This window comes from Eschrichtius robustus, chromosome 3 (assembly GCF_028021215.1).
Source record: "Eschrichtius robustus isolate mEscRob2 chromosome 3, mEscRob2.pri, whole genome shotgun sequence".
NCBI classification, from domain to species: Eukaryota; Metazoa; Chordata; class Mammalia; order Artiodactyla; family Eschrichtiidae; genus Eschrichtius; species Eschrichtius robustus.
In genome coordinates, this window is record NC_090826.1 from 149674317 (window position 1) to 149699431 (window position 25115).

The 25115-nt window shown below is 34.5% G+C and overlaps 1 protein-coding gene across 3 annotated transcripts in view; it reads right to left on the minus strand.

The window, feature by feature from the left end:
• Window positions 1-4915: 4915 nt before the first annotated feature.
• Window positions 4916-25115, minus strand: part of RCOR3 (REST corepressor 3) — a 57649-nt gene continuing 37449 nt past the window's right edge. For 2 of the 3 annotated variants that reach the window (XM_068541487.1, XM_068541489.1), the window contains 4 exons: window positions 24767-24844; window positions 16774-16831; window positions 7952-8193; window positions 4916-7492 (listed from right to left, as the gene is read on the minus strand). In XM_068541487.1, coding sequence (XP_068397588.1) covers window positions 7148-7492; window positions 7952-8193; window positions 16774-16831; window positions 24767-24844 — 723 coding nt within the window. In that variant the 3' untranslated portion in view covers window positions 4916-7147. The remainder of the gene's footprint in view (window positions 7493-7951; window positions 8194-16773; window positions 16832-24766; window positions 24845-25115) is intronic. The other variant, XM_068541488.1, reaches the window with a different exon arrangement.

The following is a 25115-nucleotide window of genomic DNA, read 5'->3' on the forward strand; positions in this document are numbered from 1 at the left end:
CTTATATTTCTAGTTTTCTGAGAGTTTTTATCAGGAATAGGTGTTGGATTTTGTCAAATGTCTTTTCTGTGTCTATTGTTATGATCATTTTCCTTTTCCCTTTATTTTATTAATATGATGTATTACAATGTATTCTCAACTGAGGGGTTTGCTCCCTGAGGGACATTTGGTAATGGCTGGAGATATTTTTGATAAACTGGAGGTGGGGGAGAGGATGCTACTGGCATCTGGTTGATAAAGGCTGAGGATTCAGCTATACATCTTACAATGCGCAACAAAGAATTATCTAGCCAAAAATGTCAATAGTGCTGAGGTTGTGAAACTCTGGTATATTACATTAATTGATTTCTTTTGTTAAACCAAACTTGCATTCCTGGGATAAACACCACTGGGTTATGTTCTGCAATCCTTTTACTGCCGAATTTTATTTGCTAATATCTGTTAAGGATTTTTGCATCTCTGTTCATTAGTCTGAAGTTTCTCTTTTTTTTTTCCTTTTTTTTTGTCTTTATCTGGCTTCAAATCAGAGTAATAATGCTCTTATAGAATGAATAGGGAAGTGTTCCTTCCTCCTGTATTTTCTGAGTTTGTGTAGGCTTGGCGTTATTTCTTAAAGTGTTTGATAGAATTCACCAATAAAGCTATGTGGGCCAAGACTTTTTTATGTGTGAAGACATTTTTTTAAAAAATTTATTTATTTAACTTATTTATTTTTGGCTGTGCTGGGTCTTCATTGCTGCACGCGGGCTTTCTCTAGTTGTGGCGAGCAGGGGCTACTCTTTGTTGCAGTGCGCGGGCTTCTCATTGCGGTGGCTTCTCTGGTCGTGGAGCACGGCCTTTAGGCAAGCGGGCTTCAGTAGTTGTGGCTCACGGGATTAGTTGCTCCGCGGCACGTGGGATCTTCCTGGACCAGGGCTTGAACCCATGTACCCTGCATTGGCAGGTGGATTCTTAACCACTGCACCACCAGGGAAGCCCCTATGTGTGAAGACTTTTAATCACAAATTCAATTTCTTTACTTGATTCAGATTTTATATTCTTTTTGATACAGTTGTGGTAAGAATTTGTCCATTTTAAAAACATTTACAAATTTGTTGACGTAAAGTGTTCATAAGGTTCCTTTACAAATACTTTTAATTTCTGTAGGTTATGTAGTGATGATCCATCTTCCAGTCTAGATTTTGATAATTTGCACAATTTTTTTCTTGATCTAACAAATTTTCTAACTAACGAATTTTCTATTTTGTTGATCTTTTCAAGAAGCAACTACTGGTTTCGGGGATTTTTCTCTGTTGTTTTCCTGGTATCTATTTCATTTATTTTAATTATGATTTTATTTCCTCTCTTGTGTTTACTTTAAGTTATATTTACTCTTTTCTTTCTAGTTTTTTTTTGTTTTTTTTTTGTTTGTTTTTTAAAGGGTTATTTATTTATTTATTTATTTAGGGCTGTGTTGGGTCTTCGTTTCTGTGCGTGGGCTTTCTCAAGTTGTGGCAAGCGGGGGCCACTCTTCATCGCGGTGCGTGGGCCTCTCACTATCGCGGCCTCTCTTGTTGCGGAGCACAGGCTCCAGACGCGCAGGCTCAGTAGTTGTGGCTCACGGGCCCAGTTGCTCCGCGGCATGTGGGATCTTCCCAGACCAGGGCTCGAACCTGCGTCCCCTGCATTGACAGGCAGACTCTCAACCACTGCGCCACCAGGGAAGCCCCTAGTTTTTAAAGAAGAAAGTTTAGATGATTGATTTTATCTTCCTATATAATATAAACGTTTAAAACTATCAACTTCCTTCTAGGCACAACTTTGCTACAGCCATTGGTTTTTTATATACTGTTTTTACTTATATTCAGTTCAAGATATTTTCTAATTTCTCTTGTAACTTATTTTCTGACCCAGAACTTATTTAGAAATGAGTTGTTTAATTTCCAAATATTTGAGAATTTTCCATATTTCTGTTGCTGATTTCTAGTTCCATTGTACTTAGAGAACATATTCTGGGTAACTTGAACACTTTTCCATTTATTAAAACTTGTTTATGGCACAGAATATGGTCTATTCTTGGAAATATTTCATGTGCACATGAAATGAATGTTTAGTCTGCTGTTGTTGGGTGGAATGATCTATAAATTTCAATTAGGTAAAAGTGGTTGATAGTGTTGTTCAGATCTTCTATATTCTTACTCATTTTGGGTTTTCATGTTCTATCAACTATTAAGAGATGGGTATTTAAGTCACTGACTTTAATGGCAGATTTGCCTGTTTCTTCTTGCAGTTCTATCAGGGATCCTCTTGATGAAATGGCACCTTTATCATTATGCAGTGAACATCTCTATCTTTGACAATATTCCTTGCTTTGAAATCTTCGTCTGACATTAATACGGTCACTCCAACTTTCTTTTAATTGTGAAGATGGTATATATTTGTTTATTGTATTTGCTTCTATTGCTGCATAACAAATTACCTCAAAACTTAGCAGCTCAAAACAACTCTTTAATTCACAGTTTCTGTGGTGTTAAGAAATCTGGGCACAGCTTAGCTGAGTTCTCTGTCTCAAGGTCTCTCATAGTCTGCAATCAAGGTGTTGGCTGAGCTCTAGTCATCTCAAGGCCCAACTGGGGAAGGATCCACTTCCAAGCATACGTGGTTGTTGGCAGGATTCAGGTCCTGGCAGGTTGTTATTCGGAGTGCCTAAGTTTTCTGCTGGCTGTTGGCAGCGTGCTTGCCTCAGATCCTTGCCACATGGGCCTCTCCAACATGGCAGCTTGCTTCATCAAAGCATGCAAGCAGAGAAATCTACTAACAAGACAGAAGTCCCAGTCTTTTAGCCTAACCACAGAAGTGACATTCCATCACCTTTGCTGTATTCTATTGGTCAGAAGCAAGTCCCTAAGTCCAGCCCACACACAATGGCATGAACACCAGGAAGCAGGAATCCTTGGAGGCTGCTCCGTATCTGCCTCAAATTTGAGGTTATTATGGGACCCTTTTGAGAATGTCAGTGTTTTCCTGCTCTTTTGCCTTCGCGGAGTTGGAGCTTCTTTAATTCTATGAGGTTTTTGTCATAAATCTGTCTATATCTGCTGGAGGCACCTTCTCTGGCTTTCCAGCACTGCCAAGCATTATTTTCGTTTTTGTATTTCTTGTCATTTCACCAAACTTTGGGGTGGGAAGAAAAATAAATAAACTGAGGCACAGGGAGGTGAAGTAACTTTTCAGTGGAGTTGGAAGAGTCACCATGGTAGAGGGAGAACTTTTTATATATAAGTCAAGTGACAAGCCCCTCAACAATTCTGACGGTTTTCAAATTCTCTTTTGGAAAGGGCACAGCATGTGAACAAAAATGGTCTTGGGAATACAGGCCTTTTGAAGCCAAATCCTGCCAATTATGAAAGCTGCTCTGGGCAGTAAGCTAGATAGATACCTCAAGAGATAGATACCTTGTGTTGTGGTATTATTCAGGATCTTCTTAGTTATCGGTAATTGTACCTTATATATTTAAATAAAGTTAAATTATATAGAATAAAAATTTAACCTTTCTTAAAATAATCCAGAAAAAAAGATAATTCTATAAAGCATTCTGGAAGATTACCCTTCATGCCATTTACAGTGTGAAGACTGCTCCTAGATCTCTCCACTTCACTTTCCCAGCATCTTTTTCTGAGACTGCTCACCCAAATTCCAGCTTTACGGTTGTAAAGTTTAAGTCACCACAATGCAAAGAAAGATCGGTTCCTTATCATTAGCCTACTTTAAATCTGGTAAAGACAATTTGCAAACATCCCAATCCAACATTAATTTCTGGTCTTCACCGTTTCTCCCTTAGGTGTTCTTCTGATAACAGAAGAAGGGAAGATAACGCCACATGGCCTTTTAGACACAGTCACACATTTAGGAACATTCATCTTAATGTTTTACTCCCAAACTCCATTGTTATTAAAATTTATTGTTGCAGAACATTCCTTCACTAAGGCAGTTAATCAAGACCTAAGTTGGGAGGAGTTACATGTGACCTATGTTTTTTTTCCTAAGAGAGGGCAGATAAGGTACCCCCACAAATGCATCAAAAAGTGAGGTACTTTCTTGTAGACATTTTATAATATAGCATGGTTTCTCAAACTTGATTCTTGGATTCTTTCTGTGTTCACTTACTCTGTAATCTTATGAATGATGTATCTATAATGAATGTCCAAATTAAAAAACTAATACGCATTTTCTTGTTTCCTATTATCAGAATGTATTAATAATTTATTTCAGGAAACCACAAAAAGAGAGATCCTTCTTTGAGTTCTAAGTCAGATTATTATTTTTGAGGAGACCCTGACACCCCAGTGTTAAGTGATCAGCAGTTATTAATATCCATGGATAATATTCTTTTGATAGCAGGAAGAAACATTAAAATACAACACATTTAATAACTAAACTTAGTACTTTAACCAACGTATTTGCAACATTCTTAGTATAGTTGAAAAACCTGACTGTCAGGTTTTTTTGTTCTCTACATCTATTCCTAAAAAGAATGTAGGCCTATATTAAGACAGAATTTGACGTTCTTTCACCTTTATTTTACATTATATTTTACTCACTTTAGTATAAGATTATTAAGAAAAACTTTTGATCATAACCTACTTTTACCTCCATCGTATTACACTGGAATTAAATCATATAGAAAAAAATGTTTATTAATATCACCAGATGTATCAACAGCGTGATTTATTTTTAGTTACGTAATGAAAAAAATACTTGGGTGTAGATTTTTTTTTAAACTGATAAACTTGAAATTAATGAAATGGTCATTAAAAGATTTTCAGGTTTTGCTTTTTTTTTTTTTTTTTATAAAAATCAGTATTTAGAATTTCACAGTGAAGAGGTCCTAAATTTCTCATACAACATGAACTTATATAAAAATAGAAGACATACACATCTTTAACTCTTTAATCCTTTGATTAAGCAGCAAGCATATCACTCTTCCAGGCCAAACACTGCTTCAACAAAAAAGAAAAATAATGACGTGCAAAATATTTACAAAATATGCAAAGCACACAATAAAGACATCTCACTATATACATGTGTCATATTACTAATGAAGCTAAGATTTTTCTACTGTGTGCTCTAGTGTACGTAGATCAAATTACAGCACATCCCTCAGATACAGCACCTTTGCCCATGGTTGGGGTAGAACGGATTTTAAATGAATCACAATATACTTAACAGCTGGACAGACGCTGGTGCTGACCAACTTGGCTCACATATCCCACACACTGTATACTGAAGGTCTACTGACAAGAGACAAGACAATAGAAGCTGTATAGTATGCACATATGCAAGACAATCTAAATACTTTAAAAAAATGCTTTAGATATTTTCCTTTAAGATATATAACTGTCCCCATGGCTATTAAAGTAAAAATAAGTATAAATTCTTGAATATTAGGAATTTTAAATCATGATGATCCAATGTGAGAGAAAGAACACATCCTGGAAAAAGTTTTAGATTATGCCAGAACTTAAGGTCCTTATGGAAAGAAGTGGTCTAAACTTCAAAATTAAAACTAATCAATGGATTTAAGTCAATAGCTCTTCAACACTTTAGAGCCAAAGGTAGGGACTACCCAATATTTGGGGAATATATGACATCTCGAAATATAAACTAGGGCCTTTGATGTTGACCATTTTGTGAAATAGTTCTAAATGTGAGAATGTGAATGTGCAAACATTTAGCTTAAGTTCCACTAGTATAGCAATCTAAGCGATCTGTCCCTTTGCACAGGTCATGATTCCAATATGAAATCATTGTTATCAAAAATATTAGTAATACAATCACTTGTAAAATATTCTTTGTAGGTGCTTAATGATTATGTGTTGAATTAAGAAGACTTGAAATTTTTTGTTTCTTTATAAAAGGGGTCTCAGCATTTTAAGTTAACAGCATAATTGTGACAATATACTGATACATCTTTGGATAACACAGAACAAATTCTTAAATATATTTTATGAAATAATGTTGATGATTTAACCCTAAACCAAACCCAGAAGTACAGGTCAGCTGCAAGGAATACACAAATGTATCCAAATAGCACAATAGAGATTTACCAAGAAAACATCCTTTATATTAAATACAGACCATATTAATAAGTCTGACGGCAATTTAAAGTTCAGAACCTAAACACAAAAAGGGTACTGTAAATAAATGCTTCCATAACCACTATCTCCACATAACTGACAAAATATAATTCTCTTCTAAAGTCCCCAATGTAGGCAACTACTAGTTAAAAGCAGATAGCACTTAGAAAGATTAAAAAAAAAAACCCAAAATTAACTCCATTTTCAAGGAACTTAAAGACACTGTACTTGAACAGATTAAATCCTCATTTATATGTAAAATTATTACTCCGATCCTCTTACTACTGCAAGATGGCGAGTCAATGACCTTTAAGCAAGGACTTTGCGCTAGGACCCTAAACTGTGTGTTAAAGAGTTAGCAGGTTCAGTACATTCTTTGTGGGTTCATATAATTGCTTTGCAATTGATTAAATTGCTTTCTTTTAAAGGAATATATTTAAATTCCTTTAGAAAAAAAAGCAAGAGTTTTTGAAAAAAGGGATATGCAGCTATAATTTCTTAAATATGCATTAAATGAACATATGTCAAAATCTGAAACGCAGGCTATCTATTCTTGCACTCCTAACATAGGAAAATGTTAAAAATTAAATTAAAGAAAAAAGAGAAAAAGTCGAACATCCTTAACTTATGAAACTTAAGGAGTTTTCACAATTCCTAAGTCAGTATTCCTGTACTAAGAGCCTTGACTATGAAGAGGCAGGAATATAAAGATTCTCAATAAAATAAATACAGTAAAAACAAAACAAAAACCCTCGGTATATAGAATACTTAATCTCTTTTCCTTTAATGAGATCATGTCACTGAATGTATACTCTAGAAAGGAGGCTAACTGTAGACTTTCTGTTGTATAACATTTCAGTTGCGTGAACTAAAAAATTTCTTAGGCATCTACTTATGCTAGCCCACTGCCACAGAACTAGTTCCCAGCCTCAGTATCTAGGAAGGATTATTCTTTCTTCTTTTGCATCAGTCAGATGAGCACTGGTATAATGATGGGGTGAAAAGTTACTGCAGCTCTGTCCAATTTAATCTTAGTGCAGTGAGGACTGTGAATCTGTCTGAATTCCGATAAGTGATGGTGGCTGTTGACCACCAACTGTGGACAACACTGGTCTTGGGTTTAGACGGGGTGGCATAGAATTAGCAGGGCGAATGAGAGGTGGTGGAGGCTGATTTAAAGTTGGCCGGGGCTGGATGAACCGAGCCTGCTGCTGGAGTGGAGGAGGCTGCCGGTGGAGAGCAGGGGCAGCAGGCAGTGTTGGACGAAGAAGTGGTGGAGGCTGGTTCAGAGTGGCAATGGGGGCTGTTGGTGTTGGAGTGGATGATGGGGCAGGAGGTGATGGACCCAGAGTCCGAGGAGCCTGTGGGGTCTGTGCCTAGAGGTGAAGAAACAAAAATACACGTATGAGATGACAGTTCCTAATGAACTGAATACAATATAGTTTGGGCTGTCACAGGAAAAACAAAACAAAACAAAAACATAACACCAGTGTTTTTTGGAAGCACAAGCTTCTTTTATTTTAAACAAAACAAAACAAAAAACCAAAAACCGAAAAAGCAATGAAGCTACCAAACAGGCATCTTTATTAGTAAACAGCTTAACACTGGAAATAAAAATAAGACTATGAAAGAACAATACACTCTCCATTCTTCTAGGATCAGAACTTAGCATGTCATTATGACTTAAGAGTCTCGAGAGATGCACCACTGAGTAAGTGTATTGTCAACCTTTCATGCTCATTTAGCTAGTCCTCTGACAAATTAACCTTACAGAACACCACACAAAATGGTGATTCCTCAACTCATATTAGCTCAAATTCCATACACAAACACACCTCCTCTTCTTCATCAGTGCTCTTCCCTGATGGCACATTAGAAGCACTTTTTGTCTCCTCCCCTAAAGTAGAAGCATCACCATTAGAAGCCTGGGTTCCTTGTTCTGCTTCCCACTCCTGCAATACCTCCTCTAAGTTAAACCGACGCCTGTAGTTTACAAAGAAGTTCTTCACTTGGCCAACAGTCTTGTTGCCAATTACATCTGCAATAGCTTGAAAATCTTTACCATATTTGCGGACACCTGGAAGGCAAAGTAAATAATACACCTGTGAAGGATCAGTAAGGAGAGCTGTGTGTACTATACATCATGCACACACACAAGATACCAGCAATGAACATCCTTTCTGATAAACTCTGCTCATTTCTCAATTCTGAGATAGAGGCTAAGATATCAGGGTCACAGATGAAAACTATCAATTATGTCATTTCATCGAGCCAGCCACTTGCCTTCAACTGAACAATCAGAGACTTACCATTTTTTACATACTCAGTTATTTTCTCCAATCCTCTCTTGAACTCTCAAATACAGTCCATTTATTGTAAAGCATTGAATTCTTTGTTCCATCCTCAATTCCACATTCATTTATTTCCCTAGTAGCCAGTCACCTAAATTTGAGCAACACCGTTTGTAAACAAAACTGGGTGGGAATGAACCATCTCTTTTATCCCCTCAATGGACTGAGCGAGTAGTCTTAGGGTTCCCCCATTAAGAAAAGCATTGTAATTTTGGTCTTAACACCAACTTCAACATAATTAATTGCCTATCTTACCAGGTACCAATGAATAGAAATGAGATAAGAATTTAAACATAAAAAGCAGGAGAATCATCACAATCTGATGGACAAAAAAAGGGGGAGCTATTTTTCAGAGTTTGTTGGATTTTAACTCATCTAACAGTTCTAAGGACTGTATATATGAAGGATTCCGAGATATGCTCTGTAGCCTAAAGAATCAGGGTATAATAGTGACTACTTGTAGATACTTGTGCTTATCATCACTCCCTTAAATTTAAGAAGGATTGTACATTCAGTTATTAAAAAACCTAACTTCCATAAAATTATGGAAATTTTATTAAATGAAGGATAATATTTGATTTATGAACTTGAGATAGTCAATTATGCTACAGAGTTTAAAGTGAGTTTATATAATCGGATGGACAATAATTTGCTCTTAAGGGAATTCTAAAAGAAATTCACTGACTCATTCTAGAAAGAGATGCACTTAGCTCAAAATATAAAAGCTGTCAAAATTTTTAGTTTACAATTTGATAACTGCTTTTTAAAATACCAGAAAACAGTAACTCATTAATTAGAGATGAGAAAGGAGAAAAAAAATATTGATGTCTATGATATTAAAGTCTGTAGTTTAACCTAAGCAGCCAGAAATACAGGGATTTAGATAAACTTAACATGTATACAATCACACATAAGAGAATAATATAAGGACATATTAATACCCCAGCAGAAATGCTAGACATATTCTTACTGATAGCTATTTGGGTGATACACCTATTACCTAAAGCACCAGCATGATATAACTCCTGTTTTTAAATTCTGTGCTTATTTTTTATTGAAAACTTGGGAATAAGTATCTCTTGCTACATTCAACTTGCTAGGCTTGACTCTATGGGGAGTTCCTTTCTCTTAGAGCATTTTGGGTAGGAGGCCTGACATTATTAAGCTATAACCATATCCCATTGTTAATACACAGTTTTGGGTTTATAAACTATGCTCATTTGCTCTGTTCTCAAAGGGAAAGACATATGCATGACAACAAAGTAATAATGATACTTAAACATTGCTTACAATATTTTATTTTATATTCATTTACAATATAAATGAATTTATATTCTCTTAAATCCATGAGCTGATTTCCAGTTTGAACTTCATAATTGAGTATAAGTTCTAATGGTGACTAGGTTCTACCAAGGGTTTATCTGGCAGTAAGAACCCAAGGTCAAAAAAAAAAAAAAAAAAGAACCCAAGGTCATTTCATATGAAGAATTACTGCTGCATACTCAAGTACTTCTCTACTACTTGTACTTTGGAAAACAGCAACTCAACTTGAGATGACTGCACTGAAAAACAAATACTAATTGGAAATCACACACAGTGTTCTACCAGTGTACTAATTTTCATAATGGATATTTAATTTACATTCTAGAAATGACCAATGCTACTGAATATGTGAGTTTAGAAATGAAAACCTTAAATAAATCTAGGATTAGATCTGCTATATTCTTAGCAAGAAGTCACATTAAGAGTAACTCTGACTCCAAGTCTGACAATAATTACAACCCTCCGAACACCCATTTGTTTAGCAAAATATACTCTAAAACCTACCACTAAGCTGTCCCCAAGTCTAACTCCACTATGTAACTGTCCCCTCTTCTTCTGACTCTATTTTTTTTGGTCTTCCACTTTATTTTCTCTTGCTCGATGGCCTTCGCCTTGTCACTAATATTGTTGCATTTCCAGGATTGCATGCCCCCAAACCAAAACTACTTCCTATAGGAACTTTAGTTTACCCAGACACTTTGGATTTTCTTCAGGTCACGTAGGTTCTGAGTCACCTAGGTAAGTTTATCATTAACTTGTGTATGCTAGTCTCGTATCAACTACTTTGCAAAGTCTTAAGGCTCAGACCACACTGTAGACTTCTGTAGTCTGGCTAAGGAGCTCAATCACGTCCTGAGAATAAGTGGGTCCAGATATTAATGTCTTTAACCTGCAGGGTGGCTGGGCCGGGTCTGGAAGAGCTCGAGCTCCTCGGCAGTCTCCTCTGGACAGACAACAGCCTCATCTGCCTGCCTCAGTGTGCTATGAAAATTTTCATAGTTTTCTCTGTGTGCCATGATGTGAAAAAGGTTGGAAAGTACTATCCTATGGAATACAAAGTACCACCAGCATTACTACAACGCAGAGTACAGAGGAAGTGCTCAGGAAATACGACTGATTTTTCTTCTCCATAGGGCTTCATTCTCTTATTCTTCCCAAGCTACAAGTCACATATGGCTGACTTCTTTATCACTTTCACATTCCCAGTGACGCTGCACATTTTGGCTAGAAGGTGGAATTCTTAAGCTCTGTACTATGGCTGATAACTAGTCAAACTCTAGTGAAACACCAACTGAAGACTTAATGGGACTGACTCCTTCCGATGAATCCCCAGGTAGGCTTCTGGAGGTCAGCCTAACAAGGTAGCGGTGCTGAGCAACCATCTTTAACAACCTATGATATCAGAGCTACTTTGTTACAACTCGTAGCTGGGGAAAGGGTCCATTCTTTTTCCACAGTTCATAAAAAACGAGGTCCATCATATCTCATATTATATCCCTCATAAGAGTTGGTGCTAGAATGACTTAGGAAGTTCTTACTACAAAACTTGAAATTTCTCCTTCATTTTCATCATTAAATACTGCAGGTATGAGAATTTTGCTATGCTTTAAAATATGTTCACCTTGATAAAAATTCTAGGCACAAAAAAACACATAAAATGGTAATGCTAATAGTAATGACCTTGAAAACCCTAATTTGTATTCTAATGAAGGATCAACTTCTCATGAATTTCTTCAATAAACAGATTTTTATGGTCTGAATTATATCCCATATCACAGGCTGAATCAATAAAGTAATACTGTGAGACAATAAGATAGCACAACTATTCCTAATTAGTAACTCTATTTCCTTATGTGAAATACTATCTCTATCACTTTTGATTGACAATTCACTAAAGGTATCAAAAAGTAAACAAGTTAAATCATCTAATCACTCATTATCTCATTATGAAATAACAAATAAATGTAGAACACTTTTTAAATCTCTCTAAAACAAAACAAAAAAAAGATTAAATCTCTCTCACTCCTCCTGAAGATAGAAAAGGCTTAGGTCCATCTGAACCACGGTTTTAAATTAAACTTGTGACCTTTAGGGCAAGAGGTCAGTTTTCAAAGGTGAGTGGGAAAAAACTTGAGAGAACCCCAGAAGAGGGAAATTAAATATTTCCCAGGGAGAGGAAAAAATTGTTTTCAGTAAAGTTGCTAAATTTCATTTCAAAGTTACAGTGAAACAACATGGCTTCTACACTAGCAGATGAAACCGTATAATCTTTATAATATATACTTTTAAAGTTTTGTTTGGGAATTAACATAAAAATATTACTCATTAGGATATTGTGCTATCATTATTTTATTTTCCAACCAGTGTTCTATATTACCCAACCAAAAAACAATTCGTATTTTTAGAGCTTTGGGTAGTAAAATAGTAAGTTCAGGAGCATTTGTAATATGGTGTTTCCCAACTCCGAACGTGGTATTTAGACTTTTTTTTACTTTGACAGAAAGGATATCATAAATCTGCTTTTGGTATGTTTAAAAAGTTATTTTTAAAATCTTATTTTGGACTATAAAAAAACCCCACAAAGCCAACATTACAGTGACAAGCTACTTCTAGATATAGGTAATGAAAATTTGGGGGATATTTTTTTCCCTGCTTCTTGCACAAATGTCTTAAAGTGAGCATGTACTTGGTATAATTGGGAAATATTAATTTTCAAAAATCTATTTTTGAAGTAAGAACGCAGTGACATCTAGAAACTCCAGGGATACGGTTCTTTCCTATCAATAAGAGGTTAATTTTAAACTCAAACCATTCAGGAACATGCATTACTTTTCACCTCCTGTAAATCGTCAAGAATTCCTAGTAAAGAAGGTAAAAAAGATATCAACAGCAGTGGGACAATGATTGGTGCATCTGGGCGACGGCTAAAAGTCAAAATCATATATTGTCTTTCCAATGTCTAGCCTTTCTCTTCTGAAGCTTCCCATCTTCTTGCTACAAGTTAAATTCCATCCCCAAAATGCTGGGAATTTTGAATCATTAATTATCTGAAGCAAGTGCATCAGAGGGTTGACAATTATACTTTTGGGTCTCCATTCTTGTGATATCAGTTATAACAGAAGAAACTCTCTAATGCAAACAGATAGCTTTTAGATGGAAAAGTATGAATCTATCTCCACCTCCTTTTGATCATTCATGTACTGAGGATCATGTAAGGATCGTTACAATCCTTATGCCTTAATCAACAGCCAAATCTCTTTTTCCCCCCTACTTTAGGGACCATTCTAGCTTTTTTTAAAGTAGGAGATACAATTAGAAAGAAGACAATTTCTAGACTTGCAACTTCATTGCTCCTAAAAAGGAATGAATGTATAAACTACAGGGAGAGAAGGTAAAATTCAACTGTAAGCATAACTCACTTGAACATAGTTCTGTCATTTCCTGTTTTATACGCGAAGGCAAGTAATATAAAAAAAAAACAACTAAAAATTAAAGTTGATGCCTTGATAAAATTAGAAAAATTTTTTGTTGTTTACCCTAATATAGCACAAATATTGTAGTTGGGAAGCATATTTTTTCTGTTTGTTTTTGTTTTTTAGTTTTTTACCACTAATGACTATGAAATGAATACATTTAAGAGGAGACATAAAATAAAAATGTCAAACATTGTATACCATGCTTCTGCTCCTATACACTTTAAAGAGCAGATGTTTTGCATTATCATTTAAATGTATTGTTACTTTTTGAAAACATAATAATTGTTCCATTTTACATGAAAAAAAATACACCTAGAATCTAATTCTTTTCTTAATTCTTGCTTAATAAGGAATGTTTATCATATGAATATCAAGATTGATTTTAGGATAATTTCTAAAAGCACCATAGATTAGAAAAAAATATTTATATATACGACATAAGCTACAAACAGGGGTATTTCACCATTAACACAAATATGTGAAGACTATAACGGGCCTTACTGTTAACTAATTTGTTATAATAGAAATTTTAGATACTCAAAGCTGAAACAGATTACAGAAATTGTAGAAATACCATTCTTGGTAAGTATTTAAAGAGGATTAAATTAAATTAAAGCAGCATTTATAATATCCCACTTGGGGACTCTCAAAGAATGCTATTGAAGTTATAACATAGTTAGAACTAAAATCAACATAATAAAGTGATAGATTACACAAGTAAAAGCAGACATTCCTATCTGGTCTGAGCATGATTTTCCCCCCTTCCAAATAAGGGAGAAAGAAGGGGAAATGGCTTATTTATTTATTTAAATATTTGTTGTTAAAATAATATTTATTTACAATTTAAATGGCTAGTACTTAGTTAACAACAATATGAGCAGATGGAAGTGGGAAATATATATTTAAGCCCTAGGAAATGATCTTAATATACTTATTTGGTTTTCAGAATTACAACAAAAAGTTTATTTAATAGTAGAGTTAAAAAAAAAAAATAGAGTTATAAATCTCACTAGTGACACTAGAGTCAACATTTCTCTCTCTAGGTCACTGTAATGGTCAACTACGAGCAAGATAAAATAAAGCATTTAACAAATGAATGTCAAATCAGAATCTATATGTAAAATGTCTTGAATAGAAAGTTCTATATAAATTAAAACATGTTAATATCAAAACATAAATGATTTGAAACTGAAGTGGCCAGAAGAATAATATCATATAAAGGCTTATCATAAATAAAGATTAAAAAGAAGAAGAAAAAACCAAAAACAATTGCCTGCTAAGATAAGTACTTCTGGATTACACATGTTAAAATATAAAGTTCAATTATGTACCTTAACCACACTGAGACTCAGGTACAGGTGACATTACTATACGATTATACTGTTTATAAGGCACACTTTTGAGTATTATATAAATACATGGGCACATGAAGCAAAGATGGCACTTTTTAATTCTCCCTAAAATAACTATTTTGGACACAAATAGCTTAGCTTTGTTTTATTGTAAATAACAAAAACAAACAAAAAAAACCCAAAACAAAACCAAAAAAACCTAAAAACTCAAAGTGAAAATAAAAATTTCATACACAGAGTCAAAATAAATATTTAAATAAAAACGAAGACATTAACATACTAAGAGAGTGCTTTCAAAATCCTAAGAACATGAATCTTTCCATACAAATTGCTCCATTAGTGTAATTTATTTAAGGATTACTTTTCAAACGTGCATAAAAATATGACACTGAATATCCCTCAGGAGAGAGGAAATGTTTGATTATTTCTATAAATACTCCATTCTTGTAATATTTATAAGCTGAAATAGTGTCCACATATATAGCTCAACTCCATATGTAAATCTTTCCATTGTCCTTCTCTTGAACGCAGCTTTTCATAATATCCAACCCAGCCATAAGATTCAGTGGACCCTACCACTTAAAGGAGTACTGTAGAACAATATCAAATCCTGATTCTGTACATATAGAGAAAGATTAACCCAGACTTCCTAGCCGATTCTCTTAAGAAAACCCTTTCACTGGGATAATTTCTTATATGAAGAGTACAGGATTAGTATACTAACCTTTAAGCAATGAAATACTGGAAGACGGGGTTAAATTCTATAGGCTACTCTGATGAAGGGAAACAGGCTTTACATCAGTCAAACCAATGCCTACTCAAATAACTATGTTAGAGCCATAAGACACAATTCTAAATAAATATGAGACAGCCATTGAAAATACTAATTTTTTAATCAAAAATTTAAATTGTCAGTTTTTAGTTTTAAAACAGCTATTATTGAACATTATAAACTAATTAAACTTTGTTCTGACTCATTCAGAAACTTAATTCTACAATTACAGATGTGCTCAATGCACATCCAGCACCCTGCCTCCATCGAATCAAGTATTTCTATTTATGAAATGACTGTATACCAAAGGGAAGGCTCACATTATCCTGCTGGCACCCTCCTGTGACATTTTCAAATCACACTGGGTGAGTAATTCTTACTCTAGTTCTAACTGCAGAGTCATCTATTAATCAATCTTTAACTACATTATTCTCATATCCGAATGATACTTGCACAACATTTTTGAGTTAAATATTTTCTCTATGTTTGAATACTTGGAACTATTTTTAAAGATATATGTTTCACTGGGGCCCAACTCTCTTATAGTAGTTAACCTAGACAAAAAAGCTATTAGTACTCAATACAGAGGGCTCAGCCAGGAAGAAACAAATTGTAAACCAAACTTAAATCACACAATCAGTCCTGCAGATAGTTCATCTTGAAAGGGAAAAAAATCTACAACACTGAATTAAAACATACAATATGCCCTTCTTTAAGTAATTCAAATACAAGAAAATCCAAGTTTATAGTGCTTCCAATTTGCCCATGGGTATTCATATTACAAAAAGTTTTCTGCCATACAATTCAACAAATCATTCTTATAAATAGTGCATTTAAAATTGTATGTGTGTATATATATATATCTTAAGCCTCTCTTTTGTATAAATAGATCTATTTAAAGTCAGGTTTTGAAGCATTCAGTGGCATATCTCTTAAGTAAGTTATGGTACACTGAAAGTAAAGCATATCATTAATATTTTCAGTACCTGACATTTATCAAATACAGAGTAATCAGGGAAACCAGAAACATAAATTAGTCTATGCTTTAAATAATGAGTTATTGACTGATACAGTAAGAATGAACCCAACTGCAGAAATACTGAAGCAGAGGCACGGAGAGACCAAGACTTGTTCAAGCTTGTCATCACCATCATTTATTTAGTGCTGAGAATGCATTACATGCTGTTCAGGACCCAAAATGCACACAGGCTCAGTATGTCACATCCACAAGTACAAAACAGAATTCATGGTCACCAGGACTTTGTGGTGAACACAAGACCCCTTTCTTGATCCATTTCTAAAGGAAGGGAAGAACTATGGTAGTCACCTTTCACGACAAGTTAAATAATTATTAACAACAGTAACTGCTTATCTTTAATATACCTTGCACTGCTAGAAGCTGCTCCTCTGTGGTCCAACGGGCATTAATTTTCTGATTTGACTACAAAATTAAAGAGAAGTTTCCTAATGAGGATATGAAGACAGACATTTTTCCAAAGTGCTTATTTTTTTTAAACTTTTCACCAAATCACAGACAAGAGATTACTAAAACTCTGATTTATGAGGATTTCATTTGTATAAGAATTAAAAAATATATTCTGAATTACCTTTTACCAACACAAAAAGATAATGAAAGGGAAATGTACCATTTTGGGAGAATGAACAACATTCGCACTTATACTCTAGGCAGAGATATCAAAACTGAGAAAATCTATTAATCGCCCATTTTCCAACTACAATGTTCCTATCATACGTTGCAGATGTTAATTTTAGCCTAGTTTTAAACATTTAAGAGACTTCGTTTTCTTCAGAGAAGGATCTGTGACTCTCTCTAAAATTTCTTCTCTTCACATTTAGACTATACCTTACTCCATCAAAAACAGTGTTGCATAAATTAACATAAAACTGTAGATCAGGCCTATGCCCTAAAATACTTCTTTAAATTTCTAAAGCAGAGAGTGATCCACTATAAGAATAGATTTTCCCCCCAAGACCTCCTACATTCTTTCCAGTATTTTTGTTTAAAAAATTTCTAAGTTTAAGATTTTTACTATGGCAGCATTACAATATCAATTAAACACCTAACCAAATTTCACTAGTGTATACCCACTGCTGAGTAATCAAGAACCTCTGGCAGTAGATGGAGGGACAGAAATAAGTATGCCAGCCTACAGAGGTTTGCAGTAGAAACTGCCCAGATAAAGTGGCCAATGTAATACACGCACATGCTGGACAAAACAGTAAGAAAGGCTTCCTCTGAGAAGGGGTGTTTAGGTCTTATCTCACTTGTAGTCTTAGCAATAAGTGTTTCCACAGTACACAGCGGTTCTGGGTAATACCAACTTTCTCACCATGAGTGAAGAGGTATAAGCAAGCATTTGGAAGAAAGAATGAAACAAAGATTCAAAAAAAAAAATTAGGAGAGAAGAAAGAAAAAAGTAAAAAAAACACCTATAGTAAAGGAGGAAAAAACCTAAAACACAAAGCACTGAATTCCAGATGATGAGATTATAAGGGGATAGCAAGGCAGGCCAGGCAAAGCCTGGATAAGCCTCCAGATTAGGATACTGGTGATAAGGTAAAGGAATAACAGTAAACAGGCAAAGAGAAAGAGGGGAAATAGGACACACAGAAGCAGTAATAAGGGTGAACCAAGGCTTAAAAAGTGAAAAGAAAAAGGAGATGACAGAGGAAAAACTAGCAATTAATCCCCCAAGAGGAGTAACAAGAATGAAGTAGGAGCAAATATTTGAGTTAATACCCAGTCAATCTGTTGCTACCGTGGCTGTGACAGGTAGACAGAAGAGGCCCTTGGTACCCAAGGATAACTGGTACTGGAACCTATTTAAAACAGGTCCAAATATTTCAGAGTAAATGGTTAAAAAATAAAGAGTTGATTGTAACTTGATCTGAAATATGAAACTAAAACTTAGGAAAATTAGTTCATTAAAAAATAGTCACTGATTCCACTTACATGCTTTAATTTTATTTTTTGGCATACGTCTTCTGACTATACAATGGTATAACATTCTCTAGCTTTGCAATTTACAACATGAGCGTAGCATATAGGCCATTTTTGTTTTGAAGACTTCAACAAATTTCTCTTAATTCTTTGTAACCCCTCTTAATTCTTTGTTACTCAAATTATTCTTTTTTAAAGTGCTTGTCTCAGTCACCATCCTCTTTTTTTCCACTGTTAATTCTGCTAGATACCCGTTTGTCAACAATTTTGCAAGCAATTAAAGTCATTCTCGTGTACTTTCATAGACTTCATGAAGTTTCACAACTTTTGCAAGGCTTACAATTTCATTTTGTATTTGCATTATATTAGCAAGAGAGTAACAGAGAAGGATGTTGCTGTGATGGATGGGAAGGATAACAGCTAGAGTTAATTAGGGAGAATTGGTGAGTAGAGCCTCATTTTATAGGTGCTCAATTCATTAGTGAATATTTTCTTATTTGGCAACTTTTGCTTCTCCATGTATCCCTTAGATTAATGAACATTTGGATACTGAGGATCTCTTGTAATACTACATTGCAAGTTGTTCTTAGGATTAAAGTTAGGATATATGTAGAACATCTAGCACAGTGCCTTAGCAGCAGAAATTGATCAATCGATGTTTGTTAAACCCGAAAGGCATAAACTGGAGGAAAAGGTGTCATTAGTGAAAAGGGAACAAAAGGTGAAAGAGAAATAACAAGCACTATGAAGACTTATTTTCAGTTTACAAGCATATCAGGAGATGGGATGAAGATGAATAACTATTATTAAAATTAAAAAGTACACAGTATACTGGGGATTCAAAGATGAGAGGGAAAAGTCAAAATGATTAGAATAGGGAAAAAGGGAAGTTGAAGGGACTGGAGTCTGAGATGGGTTTAAGAATAGGAGAAGTTTCTGAAAGGCAAAAATGAGGAGAAGGCATACCATGACAGGGAACAAGAGGATTTTTGCCAGGAAGAAGTGATAAATAAGCCTGGAAGGTTGGTGATACTTAACTAAACGAAAATACGGTAAGGACCACTTTTGGAAGTGCCATAAAAACCAAGGTTGATGAGTTCATACTAGATTTAATAAGCAACTGTGCTGGGCGGGGGGTTGGGGGGGTTAAGGAGCAAGGGGAGAAGGGTAGGATATTGAGCAGAATAAGACTTTAAGCCTAGAAAGCTGGGAGAAGGGTGATGATGTTAAGGATTTAGGATTTGGGAGATATGGGAAGGCAAGGTTAAGATGAGGAATTTAACTTGGGATACACTGAAAAAAGGTATTAGGCAGGAGGCTAAAATAGAGTCATCTATTCAAACTTTTTTTTTAAGTGTCTGGAAAATGTTTATGAGGGAAAACAATGGAGTCCTCTTACTAAAACCAGCCTGTGAATTGTTTTAAGTTTTTTTTTTTTCCTCCTAAAATTACTCTTGAAATGTTCTTACAAAGGTAGCCACGGAGATAGGCACAGCCTCTCAAAAAGTCCACATAGCCAATTATTCCTCCAGCATTGGAATGGGCCACTAGTTTCTCAGTTAAATCCCAGATGAAGCCTGTGGCTCAAATTTAGGATAGTACTGAATGAAAAATATAAATACTTATTTAAATACTAGAATATCGTTCAGTTCAAGGAAATGTTCAGGAGGCATATGGAAGCTAAACTGACTGAAGGAATGGTGGATTCACAGTTTCCAGCTCATAACTGCTCACTCTGGGGCATATACTCAATAAATGGAGTTTAGGCAGAATTGCCAGTACTAGTGCATTTGCTATTACTAAACATACTCTCTCTTTTTTATCTGGCTGATAGCTATGGTTGAATTTATGTCATTTAAAGGTACATATGATATGACTTTAAGATAGCAAAGTGATGAGACTGTATATTTCCAAACAGAAGAGAAATGCATTCTGAGGATACAAATTTGGAGAATGTCTTTATTTATGTAGAGAAAGAAAAATTACGGCTGAGAAGGGAAAATAATAGTTATAAAAGAGAACATAACCTCTCAAAAGTTAGAGGAAGAAGGAGGTCATCACTATGTGAAGGGCTCAGAAAAAGGCAAGGGAAATGAGTTAGAGCTGTGGAATTGGTCATTAGCACAAATATTAATCTTTAAGAAGACACGTCAGTGGAAAAATGCAGAGAGGGAGTTGAAACTGTATGGAATTTAAAAGTCTATATGTTACAAAATGGAAACAGTGGAAGAAAGGGAACACTATAGGAGAAAGAGAATCAACATTTAAAAAATACATAAGATTCCTTTAAGTTACTGATTTTTATATTTTAGACCCAAGAAACTTTGGTAGAAATTTGTTTAACTTAAGGAAAGGACAACTAGACTATATCTAGGAATCTAAAACTGTGTGGTAGCTATGGTGAGCTGTGAGGTACCACTGAGAATATTCTTTTGCAGCAAACCCCAGTCTGAAATATTGTTGTTTTAAAAATAATAAAATATTAATATAAAACAATCCAGTATATAATAGTAATGATAATAATGTAGAAGGCCCCAAAGAGCCTTCTAGAACAATCTATGACATCCTTAGTGAATTCAGCATCTTTACTACATCCTTCCCCTGCTAAACTGTCTTCACATCTTTCCCATTTTTGTCAGTAGTAGATTCATACTACCTCTGACTTGGAAGAGTTAGAAAAGGTCACCGCTACTCAGTGTTGAAAATTCCATCCAACATCCATAATGAAAGGATGTCACACACCTATCCATGAAAATACCCACAGACTGGGAAATTTCTAGCTTCAAAAGGCACTCCTTTTTCAGTTTCTTCCTTCCTAGATTCATTAATCTCCTTGCTCCCCACTTACCTCCTCCCACAACAAATCAAAGCATAACCAAACATAACACCGCTCCCCACAACACTCTCACATACTTTCCAGGAGATACAGTATCCTCTACTTTGCAATGTTCTCTAGATTTATCACTTGCTGTCCATTCCTACAACTAATACCTGACACTACCCAGTACCCATTTACCATTTACTTTATCACTCACATGCTTGGTATTTTAGCAGCTCTAAAGTTTCTAATGTATCTTGTAAAACACTGCCAGGATACCTTTCCCAAAATAAAAAGTTTGCATTACATCCTTCCTAAATTGAAGAAGCTATAGGGCCTTTCCATTTGACTTAATTTAAAAGGCAAACTTCTCTTCCTAGCTTTCACAAAGACTTTTTGTTTTCACAGTGGTCTTGCCCACTGACCTCTATCACAAAGAAGTCCCTGTTAAACTCAACCTTATTAACATCTCTCATACACCCTGTGCATTCATCCTCTGCAACCAAGTTTGCCTTCCCAAGTAGACAATATGCTTCTTGAGAAAACATTGTTTTATACTTCCACTGAATTATCAATAGTAATTAGCACAATAATGAGCACATAATAAGTGCTCAGGGAATATCCAGTGCTTTTATTTTTTTATTTTTTCCCCACTGTATTTATATTTTGAATGCACTGCTCAACACCAAACCATTGTTCACGTTATTCCCTTCACCTGCCCTTTTTGTACGTGCAAAACTCCTACTCATCCTTCAAACTTCAGCTGAAACCTCCCCCTCTAGGAAGTCCTCTCTGATTACCCTAGCTGGAATGAATAATAGCCACTTGTTTTCCTAAGATCTTTACTTATAAATCTATAACTTTAATCAGTTTGTCTTATAATATCTAGAGTATAAATTCTTCTTTTAAAAAGTAGATGGAAAAAGTCTATCCTTCCTCCTTTTTAGGTGTCGCCTCTTCCCCCCACACACAGTGCCTAATGCAGTGCCTTACATGAAACAGGTGATCATAAATACTTAGGGAAGTGAATGGACTTTCTTCACCAATATTTTCCCTAAATGAGTGAAAATAACAAATACAACCAAATGAATAAGTAAAGCATCTTAGTAACTGTTTATTTCCAGTTGAGTTACATAATTTAGTAGCCTATGGTTTAAGAGGTTAATAAAATTCTTTTATTAGGTATTAGGGAGAAATTTTTTAGGTTAGGTACCAGCTAACCTAAAGGTAAGGGGATAGATTACATGATTTTTCAAGGTCTTTACTATGACTGTTAATCTATGTTTTGAAATATATCTATTCAGGTTGCTCTCCCCTGTAAAGCAATAGGAACAATATGATAAATATAAATATATCCTAGGCATTTTCTAGATGATAAAACATATATACATTTTTCAAGTCATGTGAGTTCAAAATCAACCTCAAAGTAATATACAAACTTCAGTGTATGGATGGTAGTGTGTTAAGATTTTGATTGTTTCATTTTGATCATTATTTTTACAATAAACCAAGAGATGTAATAAATGATAACTTCTAAACCAGTAACTGCATTTATTTATTTTTTAAATATTTTTTAAGATTTTTTTTTTTATGTGGACCATTTTTAAAGTCTTTATTGAATTTGTTACAATATTGCTTCTGTTTTATGTTTTTTGGCCACGAGGCATGTGGGATCTTAGCTCCCCGACCAGGGATTGAACTTGCACTCCCTGCATTGGAAGGTGAAGTCTTAACCACTGGACCGCCAGGGAAGTCCCCCAATAACTTTAAATGTGAGAATCTAATATACACTTTTACTATTATATGAAAACTTCCAAAAGTAAGAGGCAGCATGGCATTAATCTAGGACAGCATGGCATTAAACTGGACTCTAAGGATCTGAAATATAGCCAGAGTTTCACTATTTACTAGATGTGTGATCTTGATCACGTCAGTTAATCTCTCTGAGGCCCAACTTCCTCATGTAAAATAACAGCATTTACTTCATCTACTTCTTTGGATTTATGTGATCATCAAAAGAAGCAGCATATAGGAAAGTTATAAATGCTATTGTACTTTCACATCTTGCTTTATATAATGTTAATGAATGAGACTATTCTGCAATTTTCTGGAAAATTTGAGATTAGAATTTTATTTCCTTGAAAATTTGGTAGACTTTTTCTGTAAAGTTGTCTTGGCCTGCTGTTTTCTTCTGAGAAAAAATGTTAATTGTTCCTTCAATTATTTAATGGTTATAAATTATTCAGTTTTCTTTCTTTTTAAGATACTTTTGGTAAGCCATATTTTCCTAGGAATTTCTAAGTTTTGTTTAAGTTTTCAAACTTATTGGCATAAAGTTCTTCAAGATATTCCCATAATGTTTTCAACATCTGCTATACTTTTTAATTTAATTTTTAAATTATAAACTCATAGGCATTTTAAGTTTTTTGCTTTTATGCATTTTATAATGCATAATTAAATATTAAATTAATCCCAATACAAAATTTAATTTTTTGTCGCAATAATATAACATAAAATAAAGCAGTATTCTTTGTATTACACTATCTTTATTTAAATATCACTAGAATATTTGTCAGTTTACCTGGGGGTTTGGAATGAGATATTAGTCTACGTATATTTCATTCTTTTCCATTGCCTGACCTTCTTGAAAGAGACTATTCAAAACAAACAAAAACAACTTCCTTCATAATGATTCTTCCTTTCTGAAAGATTCTAATGAGTAAGATGGCATATGAAGTACTACTCTTCTGCCTCCCCCCATCCCCTCATACATATTTCCTTTGTAGATATTTCAGTCAACCTGTGATTTGGGGGAAAAAAACATCCCATTAAGAAGACCAAGTAGGATTATTTGATTATTACATACATAGAAAAGCAAGTCCAGGATATGAAGCATAACACAGGAGTCTTAAAAAAGAGAGAGAAAAGAGAAAAGACTTTATAATAGAAGCTTCTGTAAAAATATTTGATTGGATTTTATGAGCATTTAAGTACACCCTTAGTCATCAAAAATATAAAAAACATATTAAATTTTAGCTGAAGTACAAGTAAGACTTGAGAAAATGGTCAATCTATATCTTGTTTTTAGATTTCATATTTTCCGAGATATGAGTACAAGAATGTAAGTCCACCTACTAAAATCCTAATTGGAAACCTGAGCCAAAATCCAAATACACGAAATTAAAGAAAAATTTTGTTAAAACGAGCTCCTTTTCTTGTGATCTTTTCTTCCTGTTACCAATTTACACAGGTAGGAAAGGGCTTTGAACAAACACTGCTCTAGACCTAAAAACGCCCTGGCTTGTTCATTAATGACCTTCTAGTTTCACATGCACTGGGCCTACTAGTATCACTATTTTCCCTAATTACTTTGCTTGATAGGAAGTGCTAAGGACAGGAACAAAATGATTTAATGTAAATCATTAGCCAAGTCTCAAGAGAGTAACTATCTAAATGACAAAATAGAGACATAATAAATTATCCATATTATAAAATCTTCAAAGTATTAACACATAACCAAAATAGTAGTTGAACACTGGATAACTCAAAGAACAAGGTTTCACTGTACTTAGCACATGTACTCTTCAATAACATACCTCAGGAGGTTTGAATTCTTCAATTCCACCTTCCATTTTCTGTTTAAGTGCACTGTTTACTTGCTTAGCATTCTGAACCTTCAACAAAATAACCCAAAATATGAATCAGATCATCTACTTAGGTGAATTTTTGAGTATTCAATAAGTGAAAAGGATATATATCATCACCCTGTTAAATTGAAGTCCGTGAGGATAGGACACTTATCACACTTAGGGTGTGATACAACACTCATTCAAGTAATATACACATCAACTATATACATGTCTAACAGACTCATAAATCATAGTGTTTGAATATCTGTAACAATGTCTCTTATAATCCAAGACAACTGGTATATATAGGGATTAA